General features: G+C 44.7%; 3 protein-coding genes across 3 annotated transcripts in view; 2 read left to right on the plus strand and 1 right to left on the minus strand.

Annotated features, from left to right (window-relative positions):
• The first annotated feature begins 997 nt into the window (after positions 1 to 997).
• Positions 998 to 2,068, plus strand: UQCRQ (ubiquinol-cytochrome c reductase complex III subunit VII). The gene is made up of 2 exons (XM_069869095.1): positions 998 to 1,191; positions 1,848 to 2,068. The coding sequence occupies exons 1-2, from the start codon at positions 1,038 to 1,040 to the stop codon at positions 1,940 to 1,942; spliced, it is 249 nt and encodes an 82-aa protein (XP_069725196.1). The 5' UTR covers positions 998 to 1,037; the 3' UTR covers positions 1,943 to 2,068.
• A 3,304-nt stretch (positions 2,069 to 5,372) lies between these two features.
• On the plus strand, positions 5,373 to 7,697 carry LEAP2 (liver enriched antimicrobial peptide 2). The gene is made up of 3 exons (XM_069869410.1): positions 5,373 to 5,488; positions 6,285 to 6,424; positions 7,401 to 7,697. Exons 1-3 carry the CDS (start codon positions 5,432 to 5,434, stop codon positions 7,435 to 7,437), a joined length of 234 nt encoding a protein of 77 aa, XP_069725511.1. The 5' UTR covers positions 5,373 to 5,431; the 3' UTR covers positions 7,438 to 7,697.
• A 615-nt stretch (positions 7,698 to 8,312) lies between these two features.
• AFF4 (ALF transcription elongation factor 4) overlaps positions 8,313 to 27,792 on the minus strand; it is a 45,890-nt gene continuing 26,410 nt past the window's right edge. The window contains exons 8-22 of the mRNA XM_069869365.1: positions 27,470 to 27,490; positions 26,860 to 26,914; positions 26,003 to 26,040; positions 25,493 to 25,655; positions 24,066 to 24,983; positions 23,099 to 23,187; positions 21,250 to 21,487; positions 19,006 to 19,103; positions 18,266 to 18,329; positions 17,996 to 18,132; positions 17,534 to 17,605; positions 16,733 to 16,826; positions 15,749 to 15,792; positions 14,202 to 14,422; positions 8,313 to 13,638 (exon numbers count right to left, since the gene is read on the minus strand). Of these exons, the coding sequence (XP_069725466.1) occupies positions 13,520 to 13,638; positions 14,202 to 14,422; positions 15,749 to 15,792; positions 16,733 to 16,826; positions 17,534 to 17,605; positions 17,996 to 18,132; positions 18,266 to 18,329; positions 19,006 to 19,103; positions 21,250 to 21,487; positions 23,099 to 23,187; positions 24,066 to 24,983; positions 25,493 to 25,655; positions 26,003 to 26,040; positions 26,860 to 26,914; positions 27,470 to 27,490 (2,371 nt within the window). The 3' untranslated portion in view covers positions 8,313 to 13,519. The remainder of the gene's footprint in view (positions 13,639 to 14,201; positions 14,423 to 15,748; positions 15,793 to 16,732; positions 16,827 to 17,533; positions 17,606 to 17,995; positions 18,133 to 18,265; positions 18,330 to 19,005; positions 19,104 to 21,249; positions 21,488 to 23,098; positions 23,188 to 24,065; positions 24,984 to 25,492; positions 25,656 to 26,002; positions 26,041 to 26,859; positions 26,915 to 27,469; positions 27,491 to 27,792) is intronic.

The raw sequence follows: 27,792 nt of genomic DNA on the forward strand, positions 1-27,792 counted from the left end.
ATTCTGTCCCGAGCGGAGTAAATAGGTGGTTTAGTGTTTGATAGGAATGGTTGGACTCGATGATCTGGTGGGTCTCTTCCAACCTGGTTATTCTATGATTCTATGTGGTCTGAGGACCCCTTCTTGGGGCCCAAAGATGAAGACTAGAAGTAAGGGGGGGATGCAGCCCAACTTTGGGGGAAAACAGTCCTTTTCTGCTGCTGTGGGAGTGTGGATTTCAGGCTTCCTTATCTCATCTTGCAGGATGCCTGTTCCTTTCACAGCTGACCCACCTTTAGATAAACATCCTTCCAGACAGATATCACTATGGGACGCACAACTTGAGCAATTGTTATCAATCAAGACGCAAATTCAAACATTTGCCCCCCCCTTAAGGAAAAAAAAAACATTTTTTCAATTTTCAAGATACGTATCACTATGAGACACAATAACTTGAGATTTGCCACTTATCAAAGAGATCTTGTGTGATGCCTGTAGGATTAATTAATAAATCGATAGGTTTTGCTGCAGCTGGTTTGTGTGTGTGATTATTTTGTCATATAAATCTGGAGAATAAGATTCATGAGGGAGCTGGGGGGGTTTAGCCTGGAGGAGGCTGAGGGGAGGCCTCACGGCTCTCTCCAACTCCCTGAGAGGAGGTTGTGGAGAGGAGGGAGCTGGGCTCTTCTCCCAGGGGACAGGAGGAGAGGGAAACGCCTCAAGCTCCACCAGGGAGGCTCAGACTGGATATTAGAAGGAAATTTTTCACGGAAAGGGTCGTTGGGCGCTGGGAGAGGCTGAAGAGGGAGGGGGTTGGGTCCCCTGCCCTGGAGGGGTTTAAGGGGCGGGTGGACGAGGCGCTGAGGGACATGGGTTAGTGAGTGAGGGGAATGGTTGCTGAGGTGGGTTTTGAGGGGACTTTGAGGTGATTTGAGGGGAGTTTGAGGTGATTTGAAGGGAGGAGCAGCTGCCACCGACCGCCCCGGAATCGGAAACGGCATCTTCGATGCCGTTTCCGATTCCGGGGCGGTCGGTGGCAGCAGGAGGAAGGTGACACCATGGGGCTCCATTTCGGGAACCTGGCCCGGGTGAGGCACGTCGTCTCCTACAGCCTCTCGCCCTTCGAGCAGCGAGCCTTCCCCAACCTGCTGTCCGAGGGGCTCCCGAACGTGTGGCGGCGGTTCAGCTCGCAGGTGTTCAAAGTGGTGCCCCGTGAGTAGCGGGTGTGGGGGAAAAGGGGGAGGGATGGGGGTGGACAGGCATCCCGACGGCCTCTTCCAGCTTAAAACCATTCCACTTCATCCTCTCCCCGAGCCAGAGCCCCTCCCCAGCTTTCCTGCAGCCCCTTTCAGCGCTGGAAGCTGCTCTAAGGTCTCCCCGCAGCCTTCTCCTCTCCAGGCTGAACAACCCCAGCCCTCGCATCATCTCTGTGCCCTCCTCTGGATCCATTCACAGAACCACGCGGTTGGAAAAGACCCACAGGATCAATGAATCCAACCATTCCTATCAGTCACTAACCCATGTCCCTCAGCACCTCATCCACCTGTCTCTTAAACCCCTCCAGGGATGGCAACTCAACCCCCTCCCTGTTCAGCCTGTTCCAGTGCCCAGTGACCCTTTCTGTGAAAAATATTTTCCTAATGTCCAGCCTGACCCTCCCCTGGTGGAGCTCGAGGCCATTCCCTCTCGTCCTGTCCCCTGTCCCTTGGGAGAAGAGCCCAGCTCCCTCCTCTCCACAACCTCCTTTCAGGTAGTTGTAGAGAGCAATAAGGTCTCCAAACGTTACACCATCTCTGTCCCAAAAGCCCAGTGCTCCAGGCCACGTGGTGACCACAATGCAACCCCTGAGCATCCTCATTCCTTTGCAGCCTTCGTGGGAGGCTATCTCCTTTACTCCTGGGGAACGCAAGAGTTTGAGAGGCTGAAGAGGAAGAACCCTGCTGACTACGAGAATGACCAGTAATTGAGTTGAAAAGGAGAACGTTACCTCGCTGTGTTACAGATGTTGTGTTGCTGAGCTTGTTCACCTGACCAGAAGGATACTGGGAGGGAGATGATTGTGGCTAATAAACTTTAACTTTGTCCCATGCCTTTGTGTGAAATCTGTGTCTTGAGATGTAGGTGAGCAGCCAGTGGTCCACTCGGCACAGAGGGACGACCAGACTGAAGTTCTGTACACTTAAACTCTTCTATGTCAGAGCAGTTCCAGCCTTTTTTGACTCTTGTGTCTTTGAGTTGTCTCTGACTAGAACAAGGGCAGCAAGGGCAGTAGTCAGCGAGAGAGGATGTGAAATAACGGGTCGGGGCTAAGGCCATTGCTGTCTTTATCTTTCCATTGTTCCTCTAACCTTGAGTTCTGTGATAAAAAAACAGGCTACCTGGTTTGGTGAGGACCAAAACTGCGTGAGCTGGCCAGTAGCTCAGGATTGAACGTGGACTTGGACCTCTGCCCAAGGAGACGCATGCGGAGGATCCAGGGCAGCAGGCACAGGGCAGGAGAGATGTTCCCCTGGGCTGGTCTTGGTGTACTTGGGGCTGGGCTGTCTGGATGACGAAGCTGCCTCGTTTCTCACTGCAGCAAGCCGAGGGGATGCAGTTTTTATAGCCAAATGCTTTATTCTTTAGGGATCTTAGTACACAATTAAAAAGCACGAGACTGAGCTCAGTCTTGGGGCTGTTCCTCCTGCTCTTGCATTTACTGCAAGCACAGTGTGAGGCTGGCGCAAGCAGGAGCAGCACAAGTCAGCCAGTGCTACAAGTTCTGCCAAAACCATCCTGTGCTTAAATTTAGCTCCATGTTTCAGTCCATTGGTATTTTCCAGGCAGTGGAAGCAAGCAGGGAGCACTGAACTGGCTACTACAGCTGCGAGAGCTGGCAAAGAAAACCCAGAGGCAGACTTCGTTCAGAACTTGTCCTTGTGCCCTGCACTATAGGGTCTCAAGAGCACCCGCAGCAGCTGGTGGGCGCCCTAACAACAGCACGTGTGAGCTCTCACATGGGTAGGTCCCGGAGATGGCGGTTTCTCAGTGGCTTCTGGCTCTGGGGAAGGTGAGAGCTCGTCCCGGTATCTCCCGAGGTCTCTGCCCCCGATGGCACACAGCTGACCCGTGTCTGGCCCGGCTGGCGGGTCGCTGTAAACAGGCCAGACCACTTGCCCTTTGCCCCACTGTGGCTGCCCGGCCCTGCTGAGCCTCCGTCCCCGTGCCCCACGCTTGCCCAGCCTGCCCGCAGCGAGCCGACACGGAGCCTGGGAGCGGCAGGGATGGGGCTCCGGCTGGACGTGGGACAGTGGGTGCTCTGGAATCTGAACAAGATGTCTGAGAAGTCATCAGTCCCCTAATTTATTTCAGCTCTCCCTTTCCTAAAAGTTAGAAGTGTCCAAAGAGCACACACACCCCTGCCCCCAGTTTCTTGCAGAGTAAATGGATTGCTGCCTGAAAGGGAGATGCTGACGCTGTAACCCAGAAGGACACACAGCAATTCTGACATGTCGTAACAAAGCCAAAAATGCTGAGACACAATGACTTGGAGGGCACTGCTGTTGGGACTGAAAGAGCTGTCACTTCAGATCCGTGCTTCCCAGATGAAGCTGCTGCTTCTGGTTTTCCTGTCTCTGTTTTACACCAGTGCAAATCACAGAAATCAGACTCGTGTAAGAGAAAGGACTTCACAGGAAAAGCAGTTGAAAAATCCACAGCCAAATACAAAAGAAACTTTTAAGTTCAGCTATTTGATGTGCCACAATTCACTGTCCCATTTCCTTCCATACATAAGACCCAGGAATGTGAAATAATGAACAGTTTAATTCCTCCTTGCAGGGAAGAAAGACAAACAGGGCAGAGGAAAGAGTGTAACCCACCACCCTAGGAAAGGAACAGATATGATGATATGATGCAAAGGGGTTTTATTTAATCCCCATGACGTTTGGGTCAAGGGGAATCCTCTGTCGACAGCACAGCATTATCTTAATCTAAGTAACTTGCCTTCCACGCTGGCACTCCTGCCTCCATGTTAAGCAATCACAGAAAATGGCAGTCAATTACCTCCAGATTTGTATTTACTGTTTAGCTAAAACATACTTCATTATTTTATACGGTACCTCCCTACCTGAAGTCACTTAGAAAATAGTCTGCCTCAAACCTCATGGATGTGACACGAGTGAGCTGGCATTTCCTTTGTCAGCTTGCAGTCTCAAAACTCTTGTACCCGTCAGGTCCAGCGCTCATGGGACAGATGTGGGGCCAGATACACAAGATCTGACGGTGAGGAGCGAGTCGCAGCAGGGTCCAGTTACAGCCTCGTGATCCTGGACACGCTTCAGCCCCTTGTCCGTGCATCAGCTGAGAGGATTGTAGGGCAGACGGGAGGTAATGGGCAGCTGCTCTTAAACCTGCTTTTCTCTAGGCTAGTGCAAACTCAGTTCACAGCAGAAAACAATTGACTCCTAATTACAAACTGCCCACCTACACCAACGGGAGCTGTTAGCACCTCTTAGGAGACTGATCCCAGGTTGCAGGGAGGTGCAGGGGCAGCCTGCAGCAGGCACCTCGCCTAAAGAACGTGTTGCTGTGCCAATGGAGCTGCTCAACTCCAGCTTTCGCAGTTTTGGTCCACATCAAACCAGGTAGCCTGTCTTTTTTATCACAGGTCTCAAGGTGAGACTAAAAATGGAAAGATAAAGTTAGCAACGAGCTTACCCCTGAGCCGTTAACAGAACAGCCTCGCTGCAGTCTCACCTACTTTGGGGATTAGCTATCCAGACATTATTGTCTTTAACTACACATTAGGATCTTTGGGAGAACAGGTCTGTTACTGATCATGCGTAACATACTTTCTACATCCCAAAACCAGTCTGAAAAGTATCACATCTGCTTGTACAGCATGTGTGGAAAGGAAGCGAAGTGACTTCCTTGTGTTTCTTTCGTGTACCAGGAATGAGAAGCAGAATCACAAGCATGATTCTCTGTTCCCAACAAGTTTGGTGAGAGAATACTTACCAGCTGCTGGCAGCCCCAAAGCTGTGCACACTGTGAACCTCAAAGAAGTTAAACAAGGTTATGGCTTTTGCTCTTTCCCACCACACTCTGAAGCAACCACCCTTTTGCTTGCAATTCCACCATGGAGTTCTGGTAAGGTGTTAGGTGGATTTTAAGAGGAGGAACAGTTGGCACAACCAGTAAGCTGACCAGACAAAGTACAAGTGGAAGGAGAGTAAATGATTAGCTAAAGAGACAGGCCTTGAACCAGATCACTTCAGCAGAGGCAGACTTAGCAATTCCCTCTTGTTCCCAAATGAACTTTGCTCCTGTAATGACCGACAAGTGATGCAACGATAAGAGAATGAAGTCTATAAAAATCTAGCTGAAGCTCGATAAGTTCTATCTGGGGCTCTTCCACCCTCCTTCACCCACGGCCGCTCCTACGGTCGAAGTGACAGCTCGCCCTGTGAAGATGCACTGCTGGAAGATGATGGCAGTCTTGCTGCTCTGCTTGCTGCTGCTCAGCCAGGTAAACAGAGATAACATTTTAAAGTGCTCCTTCTAATAGTCGAGTGGGTCATCAAAAGCATTTGCATGAATAAGAGTAACTGGCAGGAGCCGGAGATGACAGCAGAGCTCTTCTAGAGAATTCAGCATCATAGGGCCACGAAGCTGGGGAAGGGTCTGGAGCCCAGGGGTTCTGTGAGTGGCTGAAGGACCTGGGGCTGTTTAGCCCGGAGAAGAGGAGGCTGACGGGAGACCTCATCGCTCTCTGCAGCACCTGGAAAGGAGGTTGTGGTGAGGTGGGTGCTGGGCTCTTCTCCCAGATAACAAGAGATGGGACAAGAGGAAATGACCTCAAGTTGCACCAGGGAAGGTTTAGTTTGGATATTAGGAACCAGCTAGCCAGGGAGGTGGTTGAGTCCCATCCCTGAAGGGATTTGAAAGACGTGTAGACAAAGAGCTCAGGGATATGGTTGAGTAGTGGACAGATACATGTACAGTTCATAATCTCAAAGGTCTTTTCCAAGCAAATGATTCTATGGTTCTATGAAAAAAGTGGAGTAACTGCCTAGGGAATACTGGGTTACTCCAAGACACCACTTAGCGAGAAATCCTGCCTTCCCTCCCAAGGAGATTAAAAAATGTAGTTAAATTTTCACACTTACTCCTTCTTTGGGGTTAGAATAAAAGCAATTATACTTTAACAGAGCATGCTATGATCTGAAAATGAGAAAGATTTCAAGTTCTTCCCTTGAGCCCTTGGCAACAACCAGTGCCTGCCGTTGCCGTGTGCTGACAGCCGTGCTGCCGCTCTGTTCCAGACACACAGCGCTTCCCTGCACCACCCACAGCCACGGCTAACGAGACAGAGGCGGATGACGCCGTTCTGGAGAGGAGTCTCACTAAGACCTGTTGGAGCCTCGTGTAGGGACAACAGCGAATGCATTACGATGCTGTGCAGGTAACTCACCCTGGTTCACACAATAGGTCAGTGACACTTGATATCACATTGAGGAGAGGACGTTCCCACTTACTCTCACCCAAATGAGATAAGGAATCAATTCTGTGCATAAAAAAGAAGATCCCAGGAATAGGGATGGGGCAATAGATTTCGACCCCTTTTGTAAGCAGTGCAAACAGAGCAGAGTTCAAGAACCTGTGAATGCGAGCTTTTGTCCTTTCATTGCAACCCAAAATAACCTGTCTGCTCCAAAAGAACACAGGATTCTAGACAGCTTTTTGGTAATCACTTACAGACCGTCAATTTAAGCCTCCTTAAAGCCAATACTGTTCACTTTAAAGCATACATTACTTAAAACCAGTATCTTATCCTAAAGGAATCACTCCAAGGCGATTACTTAAGCTTGTAGTTTGACAGCTAAAGCACCAACAGCTGTTCAGTTCTCATCAACACCAGCCACGAGCAAGTTCTCCATCTACGTACAAATTGATTTAGTTAAAATTGCTACTCGGGGACTGAAAGGTTGTGTGGCACCTACTGTTCACATCCCACTAAGCAAATGCAGACAGGGCAGAATATATCTATTTTCTACTATCTGTAAATGTAATAGGAAATGGGAGTTGGGCTGCTGTTTTGCACGCATTTGAAATGCATCATTTGGTTCTACTGACGAACACGGGTGAACCGTACAGCAGGTACAATGAAATGGAGACAGGAAGGGATTTCTGTTGTGTGTAATTTCACACCACAGTCTGACCATACAGCCCAGGGTAGCGGGCAGGGTGGAGTTGTTATGCAAAGCAAAGAGCATAAAAAGAATCAAGACAAAGTGAATAAAGAGGTGAATGCAATGTGCGTGGCTACCTGGTCAGCAAGAGCTGGGAGAGAGGAGCATGGCTGAGGTTCTACCTGAGGACGCGTGTCTGAGCCCTGCCCAGCCGGAGCTGACGGTGCCCGATGCCACTTTGCTTTGCAGGAAGAACCGCTGTTTCCTCAGAACAGCCTCCGAGTGACCTGCCATGATGAAGAACACCCATCACTGTTACTGCAAAAGCCCCTCCGCTCTACTTGTGAAATATTTATTGTTCCAAGCCAGGACAGTGCATCGAGCAATGTGTGTATTGAACAATTCTGTCATATGAACCGACCACAGGACTTGAGAGAGCTCGGGAGCATTTCCCAGCCCAGGCTGCACCTCTGCAGCACATGCCTCACGATGACTCTCTGGGCAAGCTCAATAAAAAGACTCTGCAACTCATGCTCGTTTGGGTTTGGGTTTTTTAATGGGTCTATTTTTTTTTTTTTTAAGGTGTGAATTAAAAATTTGTACTCAGCAAAGCACCTTGATATTCCTTGTGTCCCGCGAGCAAAGCGTGCTGCAAATGCACTTCAGGTGTTTCAAGGAGGGCTTATTTCAGACTGGACTTTAGATATTTATCCTTCAGCCTGGCGAGTGCACGAAGTAGATGAGGCTTCCACCTCATTCCAGTCTCCCAGCTGAAATCTTATCAGTACCTCAGATAAACGCCTGTTCAAAAGAGGGAGCAAACAGACTGATAACAGTGATAGCATTTGCAATATCCCAAATATAGCCAGTAATAACTGGAAGGAAAAGTATTTACTTTTAATTGCTTCTAATCAAATTTACTTAAATGTCCCAGACTGACTTTCACTGCTCAAGTACCTACTATTTTAAAATAAATTGATCAAAACCCAGTTTTGACCCTGCTGCACGTTATCTGGGAGAAACAGAGCTGCTTCTGATTAGACCAACAAGTCCAGGAAGCGAACACCAAGTGCCACCTGCCTTTGTTATACCCAGAATCCAAGCAGAACATGGGGGAGGAGAAAGCCCGCGTAATAGATAAGAGCACAGGGGGGGTTCAAGTTTAATACAGAAAATCTATTTTATATTTATTAAACTTAGTTTCTCCAGTTACAGTTTTGCATTGTACAAAGCATTTTAATGACACAGTAGTTAAAAAGATCTTTACAAATTGAAATGTGATACCCTTTTCTCCAAATATTTTAATTGCCATAAATTTGTTTAAAAATACACATTAAACGCATGTTTCAGACACTAAACTTCCTATAATCTCAATACCACAAAATACATAGAATATACTATACAGATGTGGAAAAAGTCTAGTTAGTATATAATACTTTGCTCACCATTAACAGCTTTATTACGTGAAATGCACATACTGACTTAGAAATCCTAATTTTGAGCCCCAAAGTACCCTTTGAAATTTCAAATGTATTGCAACAAATAAAATCACAGTTTGGGGTTTTTTTAGGTTTTGGTTGAAGACAGATGCCTAAATATTTTGACAGAAACAAAATGTAACACGTGGACTCGTCGTGTACAAAGCATAGAACAGAGACATCCCATCCATTATTAACAGTACCTTTCTGTAGGATTAACGAGGGCTGCGGTTAGAAGTGACAGGTTAAAAGTTACCTCCCCCACCCCCAAGCCCTCCCCCAAAAGAAAACCCCTTCCTCACCGAAGAATAATTTCAAATAAGATAAAGGATTTGTAATAAATATATAAGCACTTTATCCTCCATATACAAAATTTCTTAAAACAATTTAAAAGGGGGACCAGATACAAATGTCAGAAACTGTGCTTGCAAAAGTCATGCCTGGTCCTTAGAGCTGAGCTGTGAAATGCCGACGCAGAACCGAGCGCTGCACAAGCAGCACCAGCCTCAGGGTTGCGTATCTAAAGTGAAGGCAGGGAACTCCGCACCCCCGTTTGCCTGTATCGGCTCCGTTAGCACGTGGGGAGTTACGCCAGGAATGGACTCGCTTCCACAAAGCTCCCAGGTGAAAGGAAAGCAGGTGAAGCGCTACATGCAGCCAGCCCTCGCGAGCTCTGTGCTGCCCCGCGGCGCTCCGGGCTGCTCAGGACGGCGGATTCCAGTGAAACCCAGCCAAGGGTGGCAGAGAGCAGAGCCAACGCTGCCCCAAAGGCTGTCCCTGCGCAGCTCGTCCCGAGGGAAACCTCCACGGACCATCCAGGAGGCCCTTCCCTCCCCACTCCCCCACCCCAGCGCTGCTCTTCTCTGCCGGCACCACAGCAGCACAGAGCGATTCCTCAAAAAGTCATGGAGCTGGACACAAATCACTATTCCCTGATTGTTTGAGTTTACGTAACTTCCCTACCTGGAAAATCTGCCTCCTGGTATAGGTCTGGATTTGTCGGAGTTGGCTATCAAAAGCTTTGGCTACTCTTCAGACTGAAAGGTGTCTGGCATTAACTTGGAAACACAGGGTTTTCCATAACACTGACTCATCAGATGGCGCAATCTCAACCCTGACCAAAGTATTTGTCAGAAAACTAAGAATTTGGGAGTTGTTTCCGCCCCAATGGGTAATTCAAACTCGACTTGCTCAGGCCCTTTTGTATCTGCCTTAGTCTAAGCACTGCAGTGACAGCAAAGATCTGTCGGGTAAATGCAATACTGAATGCAGCAAAGGTAGTCTCTCTCTCTCTCTCTCTCTCTCTCTCTCTCTCTCTCTCTCTCTCTCCAGTAGTTTGACATCGTGGCAAACTACATAATTATCTGCCTACGGCTTAATTCTACTTGCCCCAGGCAAGCACGACATCCTTTCCATAAAGTACTGACTCTCTGTATCTTGGGGCCATTCATAAATACATTTCAGGGCATTTTTTTTGTGATCACAGCAATCAAGCCTCAGCAATCTAAAGGGATATACATTGCACTCCTGTATAATATGCAAGATTTATCACCAGTAAGATGGTGATTAAGCACTCAATAAATAATATATCAATATAGTCAGTTGCACCATAATCTAAAAACAAGTATAACATATACTTTGGACAGACCGAGTTCATATATATATACATATATATTAAAAGACACGTACAATACAAATTGCATACTGCCGTCAAGAGCCAAGAAGAGCCGCCCACGTGCTCTGCTTTATGGCTAAGAGTTTCAAATCAAAATAAAAGTCTGTTTTACTCTGGTGTCCTGAAGATTGGTTTAGAACTACAAATGGTTGCACCTTATCACCTAGGATCCTGCAAGGCTGGCAGCAAATTCAAACAGCGCCGATATCTGAGCAAGCCTAGTCTGATTAAGCCATTTCTAAGATTCACCAACTGGGACCACGTTGGAGTGAGGGAATTAAAATTACGGCATTGATATGTGTTTTAACATACAACCGCCTGGGGAATCCTTTAGGAAGTCAGGAGTTAGGGACTCCCTTCTCGTCAGTCACTGGCTGCGATGAGGGGACACGTGTTCCCACTGTTGCTGTGCAGCAGGATGGAGGGACAGGGTCGGACTGTTCACCTGCACTGTGACAGAGGGATGGAAGTCTATTCCGTACTGGTAATTCTTTTTTTTTAGCTCTGAAAGCTGACGAAGTACATCGCTTTTCTCTCAGAAACAATGGCATGTCCCGAATTAAGATATGCATTTGGAATCGCGAAGCATCAATGTACCTGTTTCAAACAGCCACAGATGCATAAGGCATTTCTTCTCAATCAACAAGACCACTGCGTCTCCCCCACGCAGACAGGAGCCCCGGGCCAGCACTCCAGAGGGAGCTCCTAGGAAGCATATTGTTTTGGTGGACACGTTCAACAGTTCAGGTCCACATTTTGACACGATGTCAAAAGACTTTGGGTCACTCAAAGACAACTAGTTAAGATCCACTGATCCAGGGATAAGCGATACATTTTTAACAGACCAATTTAAGCGCGACACCAAAAGGTATTTGTGGGACTCTAGTTAAGGAAAAAAAAAATCCCAGAGATGAGACCATTCCTGCAAACAGGAATGGTGACTGTGCACAAAGGAGCAAGCCAGGAAACAGCCACGCTGGCTAGTGCAGCACGACACAAAAAATAAACCACGAACGCAACTTGTACGAAGGTATTTTCCATATAGCGTCAAAAGTGTGCCAGGCACTTTAGAGTATTAAAGGAAAAACAGTTGACAGTGTCCCATTAACCAAGATGCGGAGTTGGAGGGTACAGAGTTCTGTCTCAAACAGCAAACACTAACAGAAATGTGACCTTGCACAGTGATTCAATAAAAAGGATGCTCCAACAGACCTGACGAGTAAATTCGGCTGTCATGGAAAAAGTCACAGGTCTGTTCACCATGGATCGATTCGGACGTAGCAAAGCTTTTCTGGAAGTACAAAACACGCTGGAACGCAAAGGAAGCTCTACGAATATGCAGCTACCTTTTAGTAGGTTACTAATTTGCAAAACTTCTAAACTCTTAAAGCCCATAGGACATACTGCAGTACTAAGGAGCGTAGAATTCTATTCCTTCTCTCGAGGTTGCCGTGATTTTGGCACTTAAAACTACAACTACACAAAAAATTTAGTGCAATAATTTTCCTGAACATGCACGTTCATATCTGGTACAGAATAAAGGGTTCAGTGGGAGAGAACACAAAGCAGCATTCCACAATCTCACTCCAAAGGATTCAGAGTTTGACTCTTCGAAAGGAGACCACCGCGAGGAGGAGTCGGTTTGTGTGACAGACACTGGTACTGGTGAAAAGGAAATGGAATTTTACCCAAGTACTGCAGAAGACCACTGCATACAGTATACCTGGTCCTGCTGTAGAACATCGTGTAAACAGTTCATAAAGTCTTCACCTAAAAGTAAGGCATAAGGCACACCAGACATGTTAGGGGCACTACGCAACACTGAAAGCAGGAGCATTTCCAACCTTTAGCTCAGACAAGCACCTCACATGGGAAGGTACTTAGGTTTGCACTTTCTGAGAGCAGCCAACTGCAACTCCACGAACCACTTCTGTTGCACCGCGGCGCTCCCTTGCAAGTGACTGTTACGCTCCATCAAACATCAACGGGACCTTCATTAACACGGGGTAAATACAAGTTTTAAATCCATTCTGCATCAAAACAGATAATTTCCCTGTAATAGCAGGTGTGCTCCCACCCCACGATGGCTGTTGCACCGTCATCCTGTAGTGTCCATCACCCATCAGACCCTCAAAGGGAAAAACGGACCTCGATTTCTACTTAAGATTCCTGGTTTCTCAGTCAATGGAAAAGATGCAAATGACAGTTCTGGTAGGAATTCAACTACTGTTGGTTTTTTAACCACAGAGTTCACTGGTTTTAAGTGTCAAAGAATGACAAGCAAGGAAAGAAAACGCAATTTAAATGAGAAGATGCAAAAAAAGCACAAGATTGTCCATTTCAGAAACTTTTCCTGGATGCATCGCACCTATGAGATTGACATTCATTCCTACATCATTACTTCAATATCACATTAAATGCAAATTACTGTAATGTTTTGTGATTGTTATAGTGTTAATTGGTGGTTTGAAACTGCCTTGAAAGCAATCCAAGCCAGATCCAGCTAAATACTTTTCCATAAAAATTTCTTTATAATTCATTTAAACGAAGTATCTTAATACGTAGAAGAATATCTGGAACTTCTCTATTTAGTACAAATTCTGCAATAATAAATCTGTAGTTGTCACTTATTAGTTGACTCGTAGGCATTAGGCATGAAAAGTATGGTGTTCCTACACATTAGAACCTATCAATCCTATTCCTTTTACAGGCTCTACCACCACAAGACATTACAGAGTAACAAAGCTCACAAAGTACTTAAATAAAGTGACTATGTTTAATTGCTCCTAAGTACTCGAAAGGGTAAATTTAGGGAAGAAACAGCTAAAAAGTGCCCCGAACCGGGCTTTTACAAAATTAAAATTTAAAAATTAAAATAAATAGGATTTAAACTGACTATTTATGCATTATGACTGGAATTCCAATGATCCATACACGATAGATCAGCAAAACTACATTTTTATATGTAGCAAATTTTAAAATATTTAAATAACTTAAGATGGGAAAACTGGAGAAGTCCATGAACCAGATGATTTGGGGTTAAACACAAAACACAAATGAGGATGGGAGACGTGGGAAAGCATTCCTTGCTCTTAGTGTCAACTAAGCAATGTGTTATGGCAGTCTTCCTTATTGACATGACACAGTGTTGTGGAGATAAATCAGAGGCAGCGAGAAAAAATGTGTTCCATTTTCCATTCCTTCAGTTCAAAGAATCACTTGGCATCCAGGCGCAACCAATGCAATCCCTGACGGGTGTAACGCACTAGGTCTGTCATGATGCTTGAATTAAAAATCAGAGGGCCCATAACTTTATCCAGTTCAGCAAAGAACTCTAAAACAACAGAAACACAAGTTAAACTATGTATGTATTTTTATAAGGGAAATATTCCAGCCACAACCCCCTCTTTTCAGCACGAATCTTTCAGACTAAGATAGAGAGAAGAAAAGACAGCTCATTGATGGAAGATTAAAGGAAAAAGGTCCTTTCTAATCAATTCTCCTCACTCTTTTGCAGAAGACAGATTGGTAAGAATAGAGTATGGTTAAAGTGTAAAACTTCCTTGCCCTTCCCCCTCAATGTGCATTTTGCTTAAGAATTTCAGAAACAGAAGCATACCAAGTTCCTCTTCCTACACCTAACATTTTACAGGAAACGCAACAACGGACACACGACTGGTAAGGAAACGTTACACCTCCAACACCTACTCTGAAAACCAAGACCACCAGCTCAGGGTGTCGCTGTGATTGAAGGGATAACTTTCCATCTCACTTCTGCAGAGCACCTGGCTAAGCATCCTGTGCACTGTTAACCACTATGCCAGAATTCAAAGCCTGTGAGCATTTCAGCACACTCTGGTACACCCAATGCTACAACCGACCTCTGCCAGCCCCTACCTTTCTGTTCTTTAGACAGCTGTTCAGCTTGGTCCCAAATTTCAGTGGCATAGAGGAAGTTGGACGTAACTTGAACGTAGCTGGCTGCCATCTGATGGATCCTCTGGGGGATCGTCACCGAAGACCCGCTCCCTGAAGGGTTGGCTGCCCCAGAAGAGTAATTTCCTGAATTCCCTGGAGACAGCTTTGGAGAGACTGGAGACGGCATCCCGACAGGCTTGCTGCTCATCCAACAGAAAACATTAAATTAGAAAAGACATCTATGTATCCAGCCACACACGTATATGTACTTGAGGCACACTGTGCTCTAAGATGCCCTCTGAGACCTCTCTTCTCACATCCCAGGGTGTAAGATGCTAAAGCATTCCCACTTTACCTGTCCACAAGTCAGGATTCACCCACTGACAAACGAAATGCATGAGCTAACAACTGCTGAGGATCCTCCCACTCCAATGCCTCAGCTTCACAGCCACAACCTCATCGCCTCTTAATTCAATAAAATCCTAACTTCATTTTTTAAATAAATTGAACCATAAAGACTAACAATGACAACACTACAACCACATGGTAACTATGCTGCCATAATACGACATTTCAGGTAACATGATGCAAACCTGAAATGCCCTCCCAGTACTCATGGAGTGCTCTGTCAAAGGTCCATGTCGGGTTTTAAAGCACAAAAGTCAACTGCTGTACTATGGAACAGCTAACCCCAAAAATACTTGTAAGCAGCTGGGCTTGCAGCATTGGCCCCTCGCTACACAAAAAACATTGAGAGGCTGGAGGGCACACAGAGAAGAGGAACAGAGCTGGGAAGGGTCTGGAGCCCAGGGGTTCTGGGAGCAGCTGAGAACCCTGGGGCTGTTTAGTGTGGAGAAGAGAAGGCTGAGTGAGACCTCATCGCTCTCTGCAGCTCCCGGAAAGGAGGTTGCGGTGAGGTGAGTGCTGGGACCTCCCATGTAGCAAGGGATATGACGAGAGGAAACGGCCTCAAGTTGCACCCAGGGAGGCTTAGATTGGATATTAGGAACAAACTCTTCACAGACTGGCAGAGGTTGCCCAGGGAAGTGGTGGAGTCTCCATCCTTGGAGGGATTTAAAAGCCACGTTGATGTGGTGCTTAGGGACATGGTTGAGTGGCGGAGCTGGCAGTGTTGGGATTACAGTTGGACTCGATAATTTTAAAAGTCTTTTCAAACCTGAACAATTTTGTGATTCCATGATTAATAAAGCCACTGTTATGAGGGGAAAAGTATTACATAAACAAACAAAACTCCCTGAGATAAGCGAGGTGCATGTTAGTGACACACCGTCCCCCTTTTCTGCAAAATGGAGTCACCTGACAAACTCTGCAGAGCGCTATCCTGAGCGGTCTCCCAACCTTTCTATCAGAATGACACAAACAACCCAATCAGCACCTACACCCTTACAACAACCAACTCCATAACTTCAAGAGTGAAAAGCTACTCTCTGAGCACCCCAGGCAGACAGTTCACATCGAACACTACCCAGAAGTTGAGAAATGCAGTAGCTGCTTTCATCACTTACCTGCCCATCCCAGGTGACGGTGCTTGAGAATTATTATAGGAGTTCTGTTTGGGGAAAAAATAAATTTGTCACCTGATTTATGTTCATATTTTAACAGGTTATACTTTACCTGGTTATTTGATTTTTGAACAAATGATTTTTTGCAACTTCTCCTTTAAGCAATAATGAAAACTGAATAATATCAAAGCGAATTCAAATTTGGGAAAACAGCCTTTTTTACTGGTGACTAAGACACCAATGAAGGGACTATTTTAGCAGCACAACAGCAGCCACTACATATCCAGAGGAGCGGACTAGTCCTCTCTTCTATCCATTAGACCCCATTGCTTCTTATGAGAACATTTTGGTTATTTCAGCCCATCAATAGGAAGATCTGTTATTACTGGCGTTCAACAAATAAATAAGTCTCAAAAAATCAGAGCAGCCCAGCATGTGACAAGCCTGTTTCCTCTCAGTATAGAGAGCTGGGAGTTACAGAGAAACCCAGCGAGACAGTGGCTACTTCCCCCTTGGCGTTCCTTTGACAATCTCAATCTGGAGTAAGGACTGAGTAACAGCACACAAGTATCCTAACCGTTTTTCTCATCTGCAACATCTTGACTCAAATTCATTCACAAGATACCTCTCCATCTCCTTGCCCTCACAGCACTTTTGAATCAGCTGCACAGGAATTTAGATAAATTCACTAGAGAGGGAATAATCTATTTGGGAAGACAAAAGCTAGATTAAATAGTTAATAGAGCACTATCATGCTAGGACCAGTAGGGTTATGACTGCCATGCTGTCTCCTCCCATCCTGAAACTACTCAACATTAAGACACTCTCAAGATCCAGTTTTAAACAGAGTATGTTGCAATTGCACACACAGCAGCGTGAAAACCGGACTTGGGAACTGAGTAGGAATCCAATTCAATACTCAGGAAGTGATGTGAAGCTTTAATTTGATTGCTTTTTAATATTCTAAGAAAATACAGATGCAATTACCTTCAGATGTTCAGTCAGAGTTTTTGAGTATTTCAAGGCGCTTTCCTTTTTGAGTTTGAAAAGCCGCAAGTACAGCAGGGACTGACACCGCAGACTGGCCAAAGAGAGCAGAACATTTGCAGTTAGTCAAGTTTATCACAATTCAGTGAGTTTCAATAACTAGAGCCTGTGTTTTTGAAGTTGTCTTTGCTAACTCTCACAAGCCAGCTCGCAAGTTGTAACTCAACTAAAGAAATCCACAGCCACCTTTAAATTTTCAAGGAAATAAAACCAGCTCTATGTGCCTGAAGCTGAAACTGTGATTCCCAGTGATCTTGCAGATATCACCAGTTTTCAGTTCCGAGCTTAGGAGACAGCACTACTTCCGAGATGAGCATTTCACCTATTTTTCGCTCGTGTCAGGGCATGCAGAGTCCAATGGGTTCTGCCATGGCCTCCCCTTTCCTTCCCACTCGACAGCACTGGCCCTCCACTCGTGGTGTAGCCATTCCATTGGCCAAGGAGGCGACAATTCTATAGAGCCAACCCAAACTTTGCCTTGTTGCTGGGTGAGTACACAGGAAGGACCTCGTCCTTTCTGCCGTTACGCCTTAACATTTCAAGCGCTTGGCCCTCGTTGATATCCCCTCTGCCCCAGTTGACAGAAATCTGAGATACAGCATTAATCTTTACGTACAGCCAAGTGGAAAACTCACATATTTGGTTCACAAACACCTGAGAACTCAGTGCAACACAGCATTCCATGTAGATAAAGCATTTGGAATTAATGAGTGCATGGGATTAAGCTCAGAGTACACGTACCAAAGCACTGCCAGCCTTTTGTCTGCAGCCGTAGCGTCCGGTGCCAAGTAATTCTTCAGTTTCATAGTGTATCTGCACACAATAACATCAAGTAAAGGACAAAATGAAGATTATGCTATCATTTATCGAGCACAAAATACTGACGTTCTTATGAACAGATCGAACTGTTTTCACCATGTCAGGAATCTCCCTCAGAGCCTGTACAAAATGCTGACTGGGTAGTAACTGGAATAGTTTTGCTTCTTGTGTGTTACACCTTGTAGAGAGCCTTCAAGAGCCCTAGGAGAAAGCATCCCAACCTTCATGAAAACACTTTAAGTCCCAGTTGCTAGAACAAAGTGATAAGTGAACCAGTTTGGAGAAAGATAAGAGATCTCAAAGACTGGTGGCAAGAAAGAAGCTCTGATTTCCAGACCTCTTCTCCACCCCATTTGATTTCTGTAAAAACTTCACAATACTTACTTGATTAATTCCACAGTTTCTGAATACATAGGGAACGGGGACTTGGATTCCTGAGCATTTTTCTCCAATGCATTCCCACACTCGATGAAGGACACTACAGCATCTAGGTAGTACACGGCCTTCTCGAACCTGTCAGACTGAGGAGATGGGGAAAAACTTGTAAGGTCAAAAGCCAGAGAGGAAGGACAAGAAAGCTTCAGTACAGACAGACAGCAAAACAAACCCCCGTGTAACATGCAAGCGTTGGGTAAGTATTGGAGGTCTACTTACCAATGCATCTGCATTATGTTTTAACTTCTTTGCTTCTTGTAAATAGTGATCAGCTGAGTAAGTCCTGCAAGAGAGGGCACAGACTTATGGAACTCAATCACTACCACAAGATTATAATAAGGCGCCATTTCCAAGCAGTTACTGTTCCTTAACAACTTAAGTTACAACACGTTAACAACTTAACAACAAGTTAACAACTTAACAACTTAACTTACTCTCCTTAACAACTCCTATACTTCAACACATATTCAGATTTTATCTTACCTCAATTTGTTGGCCCTGTTTTGTCTCAGAATAATTACAAAACCCCTGTAAACTCTTTAGTCTGACAGGACTGACACTGTGCTCCAATCATACTATCAATGACCACAACTCCTGACTCTAGGGGACATGGGCCCTGCTAGGAAGAGGACAGGCAGACAGGTAGCAGCAGAGTGCCGCTAAGGTGAAAAGGACTCATCAGCCTCTGAAAACAGAACAACGCTGCACTATTTAAGTCTGCTGCACAGTCCCTTTCTGCTCAGCAGGAATGTACAGGGCAGGCTGCAGCTCCTCCTCAAGGACTGTGCTGCCAAGTAAGCGGCACAGGGAGCAGGCAGACAGGCACATCACTGCAGGAACAACATGCAGCGCTCCTGAGCATGGGCTTGGACTTCATCTCATTTGTGAGGCAGAACAACAGCTCTTCTCCCTGAGACTCACAACCCCACAAAGGGAAAGGTGCCTTTTGCTGTTCTTACCTATCATCAAAAACAAGTTTTGCTCTTCTTGACTTTGAACTTTCCGTAGACTGAGCAGACGCAGGAGGGCAGTTTGAAGAATTGTTCAGAATCTTTTCCTGAAAGGAAAATTGTTGCCAAATAATAAATGTAGAGAACAGTTAAATCTTCTCTGTCTTCAAGAAAAGCATTTGTTGGATAAATGTCTCCCATGGCTTCACACATTACACACCATCGCACATTACACGCCATCAGGTCAGTTTTGCAGGTGCTTTAGCTGCTGTTAACCATAGACAGTGACACTGCTTTCACAGATTGCTGGCACAGAGGCAGACACGGGCTATAATCAAGCTCCTCGCTGGAATACACTGGGAGAGCTTCATTAGAGGAAGGAACGCAGCCAAGGCTTTCTAGAGGCACCTGGCTGCGTCTAGGAAATCTCTCCCTGAATCTGCCACATCACTGTTTCTAGTCCTGTTTTTCCACGCTAACAAAGAGATGATGGATATTTTTAGCATTTCTCCCATCTACACACTCATCCTCAGGGAGAACAGGCAGCTGTCAACATGCTGTCCTTGCTCTCCTGAACTGTACACAGCTCAACATGACACTTCAGGCTAAAGACCAGACACAACAGTAAGTGAATCCGTTTTTAGTAACTAAACAGTATAAAACCGCTCCTAAGCATCATTCCACTCCCTTGATTTACCATGACCAAGGGCCAACTATAGATGTATTTTATAACCTACATCTATCAGATTACTGCTCTTCGGAAGGATCCTGGAGCTGCAAGAAGCAGCGGCATACAGGAGAGGACATACTGCTTCAAGAAAGGCGTGACTAAGCATATCTGACATATAAAACGATTAACACCAATTAACAACTGTCTTAGGGACACTTCTAAGCTGATAAAGAAAAGGCAGAGCCTCAGCCTGTGAGGTAAATTCACTGCCTATAGATCCTGGAAATGTCTCATGCAGCCCCCAGTATGTGTAACCCTGCCAGGCACCTCCTGGTACTGGCATCAGAAGTCCTGTTGCGTGTCACCCACTTCAGATGCTCACAGACTTCACCCTTGATGACTAAATTACTTCCTGCCAATGCCTACTTACTGCTTTACTCCTCCCCAAATCAATTCTCTTTCCTGAACACTTTTTGACTTTGCTCCTAAGCTTTTCAGAGACTGCAAATCCAGCTACTGAGTGTCAGCAGTTGCTTAAACTTGTGGAGTTTCCACAGCCTGTTGGGAGTGCTTGGAGACAGCACACCAGCACCCACAGTGCTGGGTTGGCTAAGGCTCTCAGATGGCCTCAGGCTAATTTCTGTCCAGTAATGCACATTTATAGAACACTGAAAAAAACACAGTATGATTTAGTGACCTAAGAGCATCTTCTTACCATAATATTTTTAAATTCTATCATCTAAACATTAGGTTAGTGCAAAAGTAATTGCTATTCTTACCCAGCAACTTTAAGGCTGTGTATCTCAGCTTAGAACGAAATTTACTGATGAAAATCAGATCCATTAGAATCCGTGCAGTTTTGCCAACAAGAAACAAGCCTGTTTGTTCTGGTAGCAGAGAATTTTGGAGTCCTGGAGCTGGTGAACAGCTAAATACAAGTTTAATCCAAAATAAGCACAATAGTTTATAATGACAAAACTGGCAATTATTTTTGCACCAACCTAGTATCTTCCTAACCTAAATCTGTTAAAAAACATTTTCCGCACTATCTTTATAACCATGTTTTCTCCACTCCAACCGCAGAAAGTGCTGTGCGCTCCCAAGCTACAGCTAATCTAATCTTTCTGGGATCCCACAATGTCACTCCACATCCTTGCAGTGAGCATGGACTGAGCTCCTGCTCGCCTTAAAAAAATCAGGCCAAGATCTGCATCTGCTCTGATGAGACTGAAGTAACCTCATTATTCCATTTCCTGTTGTGTAAACAGCTTTCTTGCAATATTTCCTATCAGCAAATTAAAAAAACAAATAAGCAGCATCTGTAATCGGAAGACAATTAAACACAGTTCACTAAATACATATGGATTTGGTAGGAATAAGCATTAGCATTCCACAATCTCTCCCGAATTATTTTCTAATTTATAGACTCCCAAGGCACTTAAGCACTGTGACACGAGACATTGTGTATCTAGAACTAATTATGTTTTAGCTTGAACTGCAAATTATTGTTTAGATCACACTGAGCATGTCAACCAGCAAAGCAAGGAAACAGGCGTAAGGCGTCGACAGAATAAGCCCTTTACCTTGGATTCTTTAGTGCTGTTAGAACTCTTCCCCTCTGTCTTCTTCTGTTTAGAAGATGAGCTGCTTTTGCTGCCACTGCTGCTCTCCTTGCTAACGTTGCTGCTGGACTTCAGGGACGATGACTGGCTGACCGTCCTCTTCCGGGACCCATGTTCTTGCTTGGAATCTTTCTGCAGGACTGGGGCAGCCGGAGACGGCAGTAAATCCTTCTCTTTAACAGCACTTGGCTTTGAAGACCTGGACAAAACAAATACAACTTTGGGGTTTTTTTCCCCCCTTAAAAACAAACAAACCAACCTCCAAAAAGCCAACACCCTAAAACTTTTTTAAATATTTATTTTAAATTAAAAAAACAATTTTTTTTTAACTGAGATTTTTTTGCTGTTAAACCCTGTAAACCGGATGAAAAGCAAGAGAATCATCTTCTCAGTGACTCGGTTCCTATTAAGCCAGACTGAACTCATTTTCACCATTTTATCTGTTCTGACCTGAAAACACAGCAGACAAGTTCCAACCATAAAACCACATCCCTACAACTGTTCGTAAAAAAAACATCCTCAACACTTTGCACAGTTAGAAGTCAACGCCAGCGTTAGCGCCAGCCTGTCTGTTGCTGACTCGTCAGCATCACAGCTCTGAGAAAAGATGGGCCAGATAAATGTTCTCTGGAACCCAGGAAACTGGAAAGTTTCTCAGTGTAGCCTTTCAGCACACTCTTACCCTGGCTGTCCAGGCCTACTGCTGACTATTCTTGGCTTTCCTTAATTATTCCTGCATATTATTTTTACATAGTTTCATTTATATATAAGCATAACATATATATAAGTAAATGAAACTGTTTCCCTTAAATGCCCTTCAGGTAACTGCACTGGCAATCAAGCAAATACCAGAAATAATAGGTTAAAAAAGCATAATCAGGATAGAAACGCATCCATTCACTCCATAATACATCTGTTTCCTAATGAATAGTTAGACACTGTTTCGTTCAGAACTGGCAAACGCGATTTCTAGTGTCTGATGTGCTGCAGCTTCTCACACGTTTGTAACTTGGCAATCACTCACTATATAGAAATATTTTCCATGACATAATTACACCAGTTCTCAGTTGCTTGATCTGAAACAGCAGAGTTTTAGAAGGCAGCGGAATAAACCTTACTCTTTCCTGTGGATTAACACTGACCAAGAAATAAATCAAATAAGAGCATAACAGATCTTACAAAAAAGCACAGAAAAATACAGAAACAACACACGAGTAACAGACTATCAAACAATGTTATTGACTTGCTAATCCTGTATTATTTTGCTTTTGTGTCACTCACACTTTCCTTCAGCCAATCTATCAAGCAAATGTGAGGCTAAATTAATTGGATCCAAGTCCTAACGCCATCAGCTTCCCAGACGATGCCAGGTTAAGTAATTTATTCTCAGTTTATGACCTCACTAAATGAGGAATTACCAGATTGGGTTAATTCAAAAGCACAGGTTTTGCAAGATCAAAAAGCTGGCTGCACAGCGGATTTCTAAACCAAACCCAAACCCTGCTGTACACTAGAGAAAACCCAGGAAGCATTTATTCCGTAACCCATCAAGCCTGCACAGGAAGGTTTGCCTTATTCCTGTGAAGTAAAACAACTGTCCCTGGCCAATGTTGTTTGCTATGGAAATGAACTTGCACCAACTAAAGGCAGAAATTGCAAAGCAAATCTGTCTGAAGGTTAAGAAACAAATGACATTTTTCCCATTGATTATAATGAGGAAACGCGTGGCTGGGGCAGGAGAAGACAGGCACCCACCTTCTCCTTGATCACCCCCAGCCTTCAATGTTGAAACCCCAGGCAAGATACTCACTCCCGGCTGCTGGAAGTCTTGTGTCCTGACGGAGTTTTTTCTTCCAGTTTCGTTTTCTTGCTCTCACTGGCTCTGCTTTCATCCTCATTCTGAATAAGGCAAATAAGAAACACATCCAGGCAAACGTCCACATTTACAGCTTCACTGAGAGCAGCAATGTTCACATTAAGAGACTCAATTTAGCAGGAATTTCCCAGTGTACAGAACAACACACGTACAGATGACAAACATGACAATCACTGAGTCGCTCTGCCAGTCACAGGTTTGCTCTTTACAGAATGCCTATGTTCTGGGGTTTCTAAAAGCACCAACAACTGCTTATCACTCTCCCCGCCAAGAGTATTATTTCTATCCAGCTCCCCCAGTGATTTCTACCCATTTTACTCCCCCAGGCATTCCTGCTTTTCATTTATAGTTGAAAAGATTAAAGGCTCTTTTGGAAAAGAGTAAATGATTATGGAGAAAACCCTCTGCTCCCAGGAAGGCAGCACTCTGAGACTATAGCTTCTGTGCAGCCACGTCCCAGGCCCATTTCTGCCCCATCCCTTGTCCTGGGAACACACAATGTACAACTTGCTGGTTCAAGGTGCTGATCCAGCTAAAAACTGCCTGGTATTTTTTTTTGGCCAGGTGAACTTTCCATCCAATCAGCTGCCTGAGCTGGCCTGCAGTGCAACAGGCGCTAGTGCCAGGCACGGGAGGGCAGGATGGAGTGCTTGGTGGTACAGAAGTGGTGCTACGGTGCTAACAGTCCCACAGATGCAGCCTCTCCCCGCCCCTCTTCACTCCAAAAGGAAATCCCCATAGTGTCTACCATAACAGCACAGGGACGATCAGTATGTTCAACACAAAGCACGTTCAGAGGCCAAAACCATCACCTCAACCACTCAGAGTCACTGCACTGACACCAGCAGCCCCCGTCAAGGGGCTGAAGTAACAGGTCAATCTCTCTTTACAGAATTATCACCTGCTTGTGTTTCCTTTTGCCTTTTGTAGAACTTTTGTCAGATGGCTGCTTCTGGGATTCTCTAGTGTGCTTCTCCGGCACGTTTTTCTTCTCTGCTTTGGGTGCATCAGCATCCTTGTAAGGCTTCCCTGGTATTCTGGATAAGAGGCTCAGGTCAATCTTCACAATAAGTGGGTACCTTTCATCAGGATCACTGAGTGGTGAAAGAAGCTCTTTCTCTTCCATAGGAGAGAACATTCTTTGCCGAAAATAGCTGTCATCCTCCTCCATGGAAGATTTAACAGGAGTCCTATTGCTCTCAGAGTATTTGGGTGTTTGTGAAGAAGGAGGCAGGCTCTCGTTTTCATCTGAATCAGAGGATGAGGTATCTGTTTCTATGAATTCCCTGGATTTCTGGGCAGATTTGCTTGAAGCCTTGTATTTCTTTTTCTCTGTGGTGGGCCGAGGGGAAGATTTGGGCTCTTTCTTTATATTGGGTTTTCTGGAGCCTTTTGTTGCTGCCTTGTGCCTGTTTGAAGGTATATTTGTTGCCATGTCTACTGGAGTTTCACTTTCTATTTTAAGACCTCCTCTAGGCTCTTCAACTGATGTCTTTTCTGCTTTCTTGGGCTGCTTTTTACCTACAGTCCTCCTCTGTGTTGAGCTGTCACTCTGGGCAGGTGATTTCTGCCTGCCGCGACTGCTCTCTGAGCCCTTCTGGGCGGGTTTGGAATCTCGCCCCGGTGTAGAAGAAATGGAATCCTTGGATCCGCTTTGATCTGCATACCCGCTCCCTGCCCCCTGATCCCGTCCCTCTTTCTTGTATCCTTGGGAGGATGGGATATTGCTGTCCACGGAAGAAGCTGGTGACACTTTATGTGAATTAACTTTGTTCAACCAGTTATCCAGTTGCCACTTGTTCGTTGGCGGTGGCTCTGGCTAAAAACAAACAGAAAACCAGTGTTAGATGAAATATTTCACATTTCTTCCAGTACTTCCACAGGACAGCTGTACAGCAAGTCAAAGCAAGAGGTACACCAAAAAATCTGAGATGCATTAAGAAATGAAATATAGGTTTAGCAATACAGCTACAAACAACAGCTCTCGGTTTTTCTTCAGGCGGAGCAGCTGCTCCCACCAGGCAATATTTGCCACCACAGCTCTCCAGACTAAAAGCCTGCAGTTTCTAAGGTACTGTTACTAGAATTCTTCTCTCCAAGAGGCAACTCATCGTAAAAATCACCTCCAATTCAATCATCAAACCCATGCCAATGCGGAGAGTTGTTTACCCTATCCAGTTACAGGTACTTCTGCAAAGAAGAGTCTGTCTTGCAAATGTTCTCTCATTTGTCAGTCTGTTCTGTTTTCTTAGAACAGTGAAACTGCTTCCAAAGCTTGGAATTAATGCCAGGCTGATGAAGACAGCCTAAAAGCACATGGAATCCTACCTCGGGGGATGCACTCTGTGATGGTTCATTAGCTTCGCTATCACTGGAACTGCTTTCACTTTCAGAGTCCGATCCTGAACTGCTTTCAGATCCACTATGGCTGCTCGAGTCATCCCTGGAGTTGTCTGCTCCTTCACTGTTATGCTGTGAAGGTTCAGAATTACTGAAAACAAAATAAACAAACACCACTCAAGTCACAAAGACATCCTGGAAGTCCCTTCGTTACAAAGGATGTAATATTCTAATTAACATTTACTAGAAAATTCCACATAACTCAGCACAGTTCACCCTGGAACGACGAGCTGCCTTTGTTTTTCCCCTTTCCCAGAATGGTTGGTATAATTTGCAGGATATACGCTCTTTAATCCCCCATTAAATTGCAACCACTTTTGCTTTAAGACAAGACAAAAGACAAGCGTGAGTTTTAGAAACAAGATCAAGCCAGGAGTGCTGACTGGGCTGAATATTACCACTCCACTTCCTCTGCCGCAATCCGGCAGGAATGCTTACCTTCCAGGCGTGCTCCTTGGCACCGTCTTATCGCAGTCCTGCAATTAAGAAAGAAAAGCATGAAGCTTCTAGAAGTTACTTCAGGATTATATAGAGAATTAAGTTGCAAAGCAGTTATGAGAGTTCCTGTCTCCACCACTCACTAATAGCAGGTTTCCGTTTTTTTGAATCGGTTGATTCCACATTTTACTATGCGGTTCTCAAGATGCCCAGTTTACCAGGAGTTAACTAAATGAATGTACTATCCCAGTGCTCTCCACATGAAGAAAACCAAGTACTAGAACTGGGAACAGGAAGAAAAGGAAAGAAAGAGGAGTGCAGATTATTGCTGGGTAGCAATACTCCACAGGTATTTTTAATTTAGCATGCTAATGCCATTTCTGGCAGAAGCTGCACAAAGTTAATACTGAGAAAAAGGACAAAAGAAACTTTTTGATAAGAACAAAGGTGCTGCTATATTTCCAGGTACAGATACCATATCTTTTATCATCATAAACACGGTCCCACACTACTAACACGCAGAGATGTTCATACCATATACTCTTCAAGTGGTGGGCCATTACGTATTTTTTAAAGTACACTGTTGCTATTTTATCTTCAGAGAAAGCCCATCTGAAATCAGTAAAACAACATTTTCTAGATAAAAGCGTACTGTTTTCACCAAATAGGTAATCTTCCCCAAGTTTACAGTTAGGAATACCTGAGGTTTGCCTAAAAAGATTCCATTTGTTTTTTTGTTTCTTAATCATAAATCTCCTAAGCTGCTTTGTTTGCTGCTGGAATACCGAACACTGCTGAAGTACTAAACCATGAAAGCATTTGCTATGTTTTCCACAACTCTGATTTAATGAACATACCTGCTCTCCATCGCTGTCTTCACTACTGCTAAGTTTTAAGTCATCCTTCAACATACTAAGTAAAAGAGAGAAAGTGAGACAAGTTTTTCCACTTACTTTAATTGACTTTCAAAGCATTCACCTAGATTTCAACACGCTACTGTTTACACTACGAAGCAGGCTCCGGGGGTGACATCCACAAGATTCCATTCTAACATTTAATGTTTAAGACTAGTGAGTTTAGTCAATCTTTAGAGAAGGATTCTAAGGATTGACTCCTTTGTCCTTTCTATTCAGTTTAGAAAGGAAATGTGATACAATTTACTAATGAGGAGAAGCCAACACGTGCACATTCGGCTTCTTACACACAACAGCCAAGAACACTGTTCTACATGGTGTGAAGAAAGCCAGCACTAGTGGTTGTTTCCTGTCTCGAGGTAACAGCACAACTGTTCTAAACTGTAAGTATGTTACAATTATTATTCAAAGCCATGATTATTTGTGTTAGTCACACACACACAAAGGATTTCACAATACTGACAATACATGAACACACAAAAGCACACAGCGGGGCACAGGGTCTTTGTGCTTATTGAAAAACACCTTTGTTTACAAAAATAAAACAGCTTACTCTGTCTGGTTCGATTCGCATCTGGAGAAAGAAAAGGAGAAATGATTAGAAGCCAAGTACTTCTGAGTTTCACAGTACAGCTGTGCTACTGATGATTCGAGAAAAAACACCAGCCTCTAGGATCTGCCTCCACAAATATTTTTCACTGCTATCCTTTCACAGAACATGCATTCATCTCCTTTTTTAAGTTTTTCTGTTCAGATCACAATGACTTTTGAAAAAAAACTATTGTTTAAAACTGCACTGTCACAGCAAACACCATCCCAGTTTTCTTCCTGTGCGTCCCAGCTCAACTCCTGCTCAATGCTCCCTCTTGCCTTCAC

This window comes from Phaenicophaeus curvirostris, chromosome 15 (assembly GCF_032191515.1).
Source record: "Phaenicophaeus curvirostris isolate KB17595 chromosome 15, BPBGC_Pcur_1.0, whole genome shotgun sequence".
NCBI classification, from domain to species: domain Eukaryota; kingdom Metazoa; phylum Chordata; class Aves; order Cuculiformes; family Cuculidae; genus Phaenicophaeus; species Phaenicophaeus curvirostris.

Coding starts and splice junctions, on each gene's coding strand:
- LEAP2 (XM_069869410.1), top strand. CDS start 5,432: ATGCACTGCTGGAAGATGATGGCAGTCTTGCTGCTCTGCTTGCTGCTG. Junction 5,489..6,284: donor GCTTGCTGCTGCTCAGCCAG/GTAAACAGAGAT, acceptor GCTCTGTTCCAG/ACACACAGCGCTTCCCTGCA. Junction 6,425..7,400: donor TGCATTACGATGCTGTGCAG/GTAACTCACCCT, acceptor TTTGCTTTGCAG/GAAGAACCGCTGTTTCCTCA.
- UQCRQ (XM_069869095.1), top strand. CDS start 1,038: ATGGGGCTCCATTTCGGGAACCTGGCCCGGGTGAGGCACGTCGTCTCC. Junction 1,192..1,847: donor GGTGTTCAAAGTGGTGCCCC/GTGAGTAGCGGG, acceptor ATTCCTTTGCAG/CCTTCGTGGGAGGCTATCTC.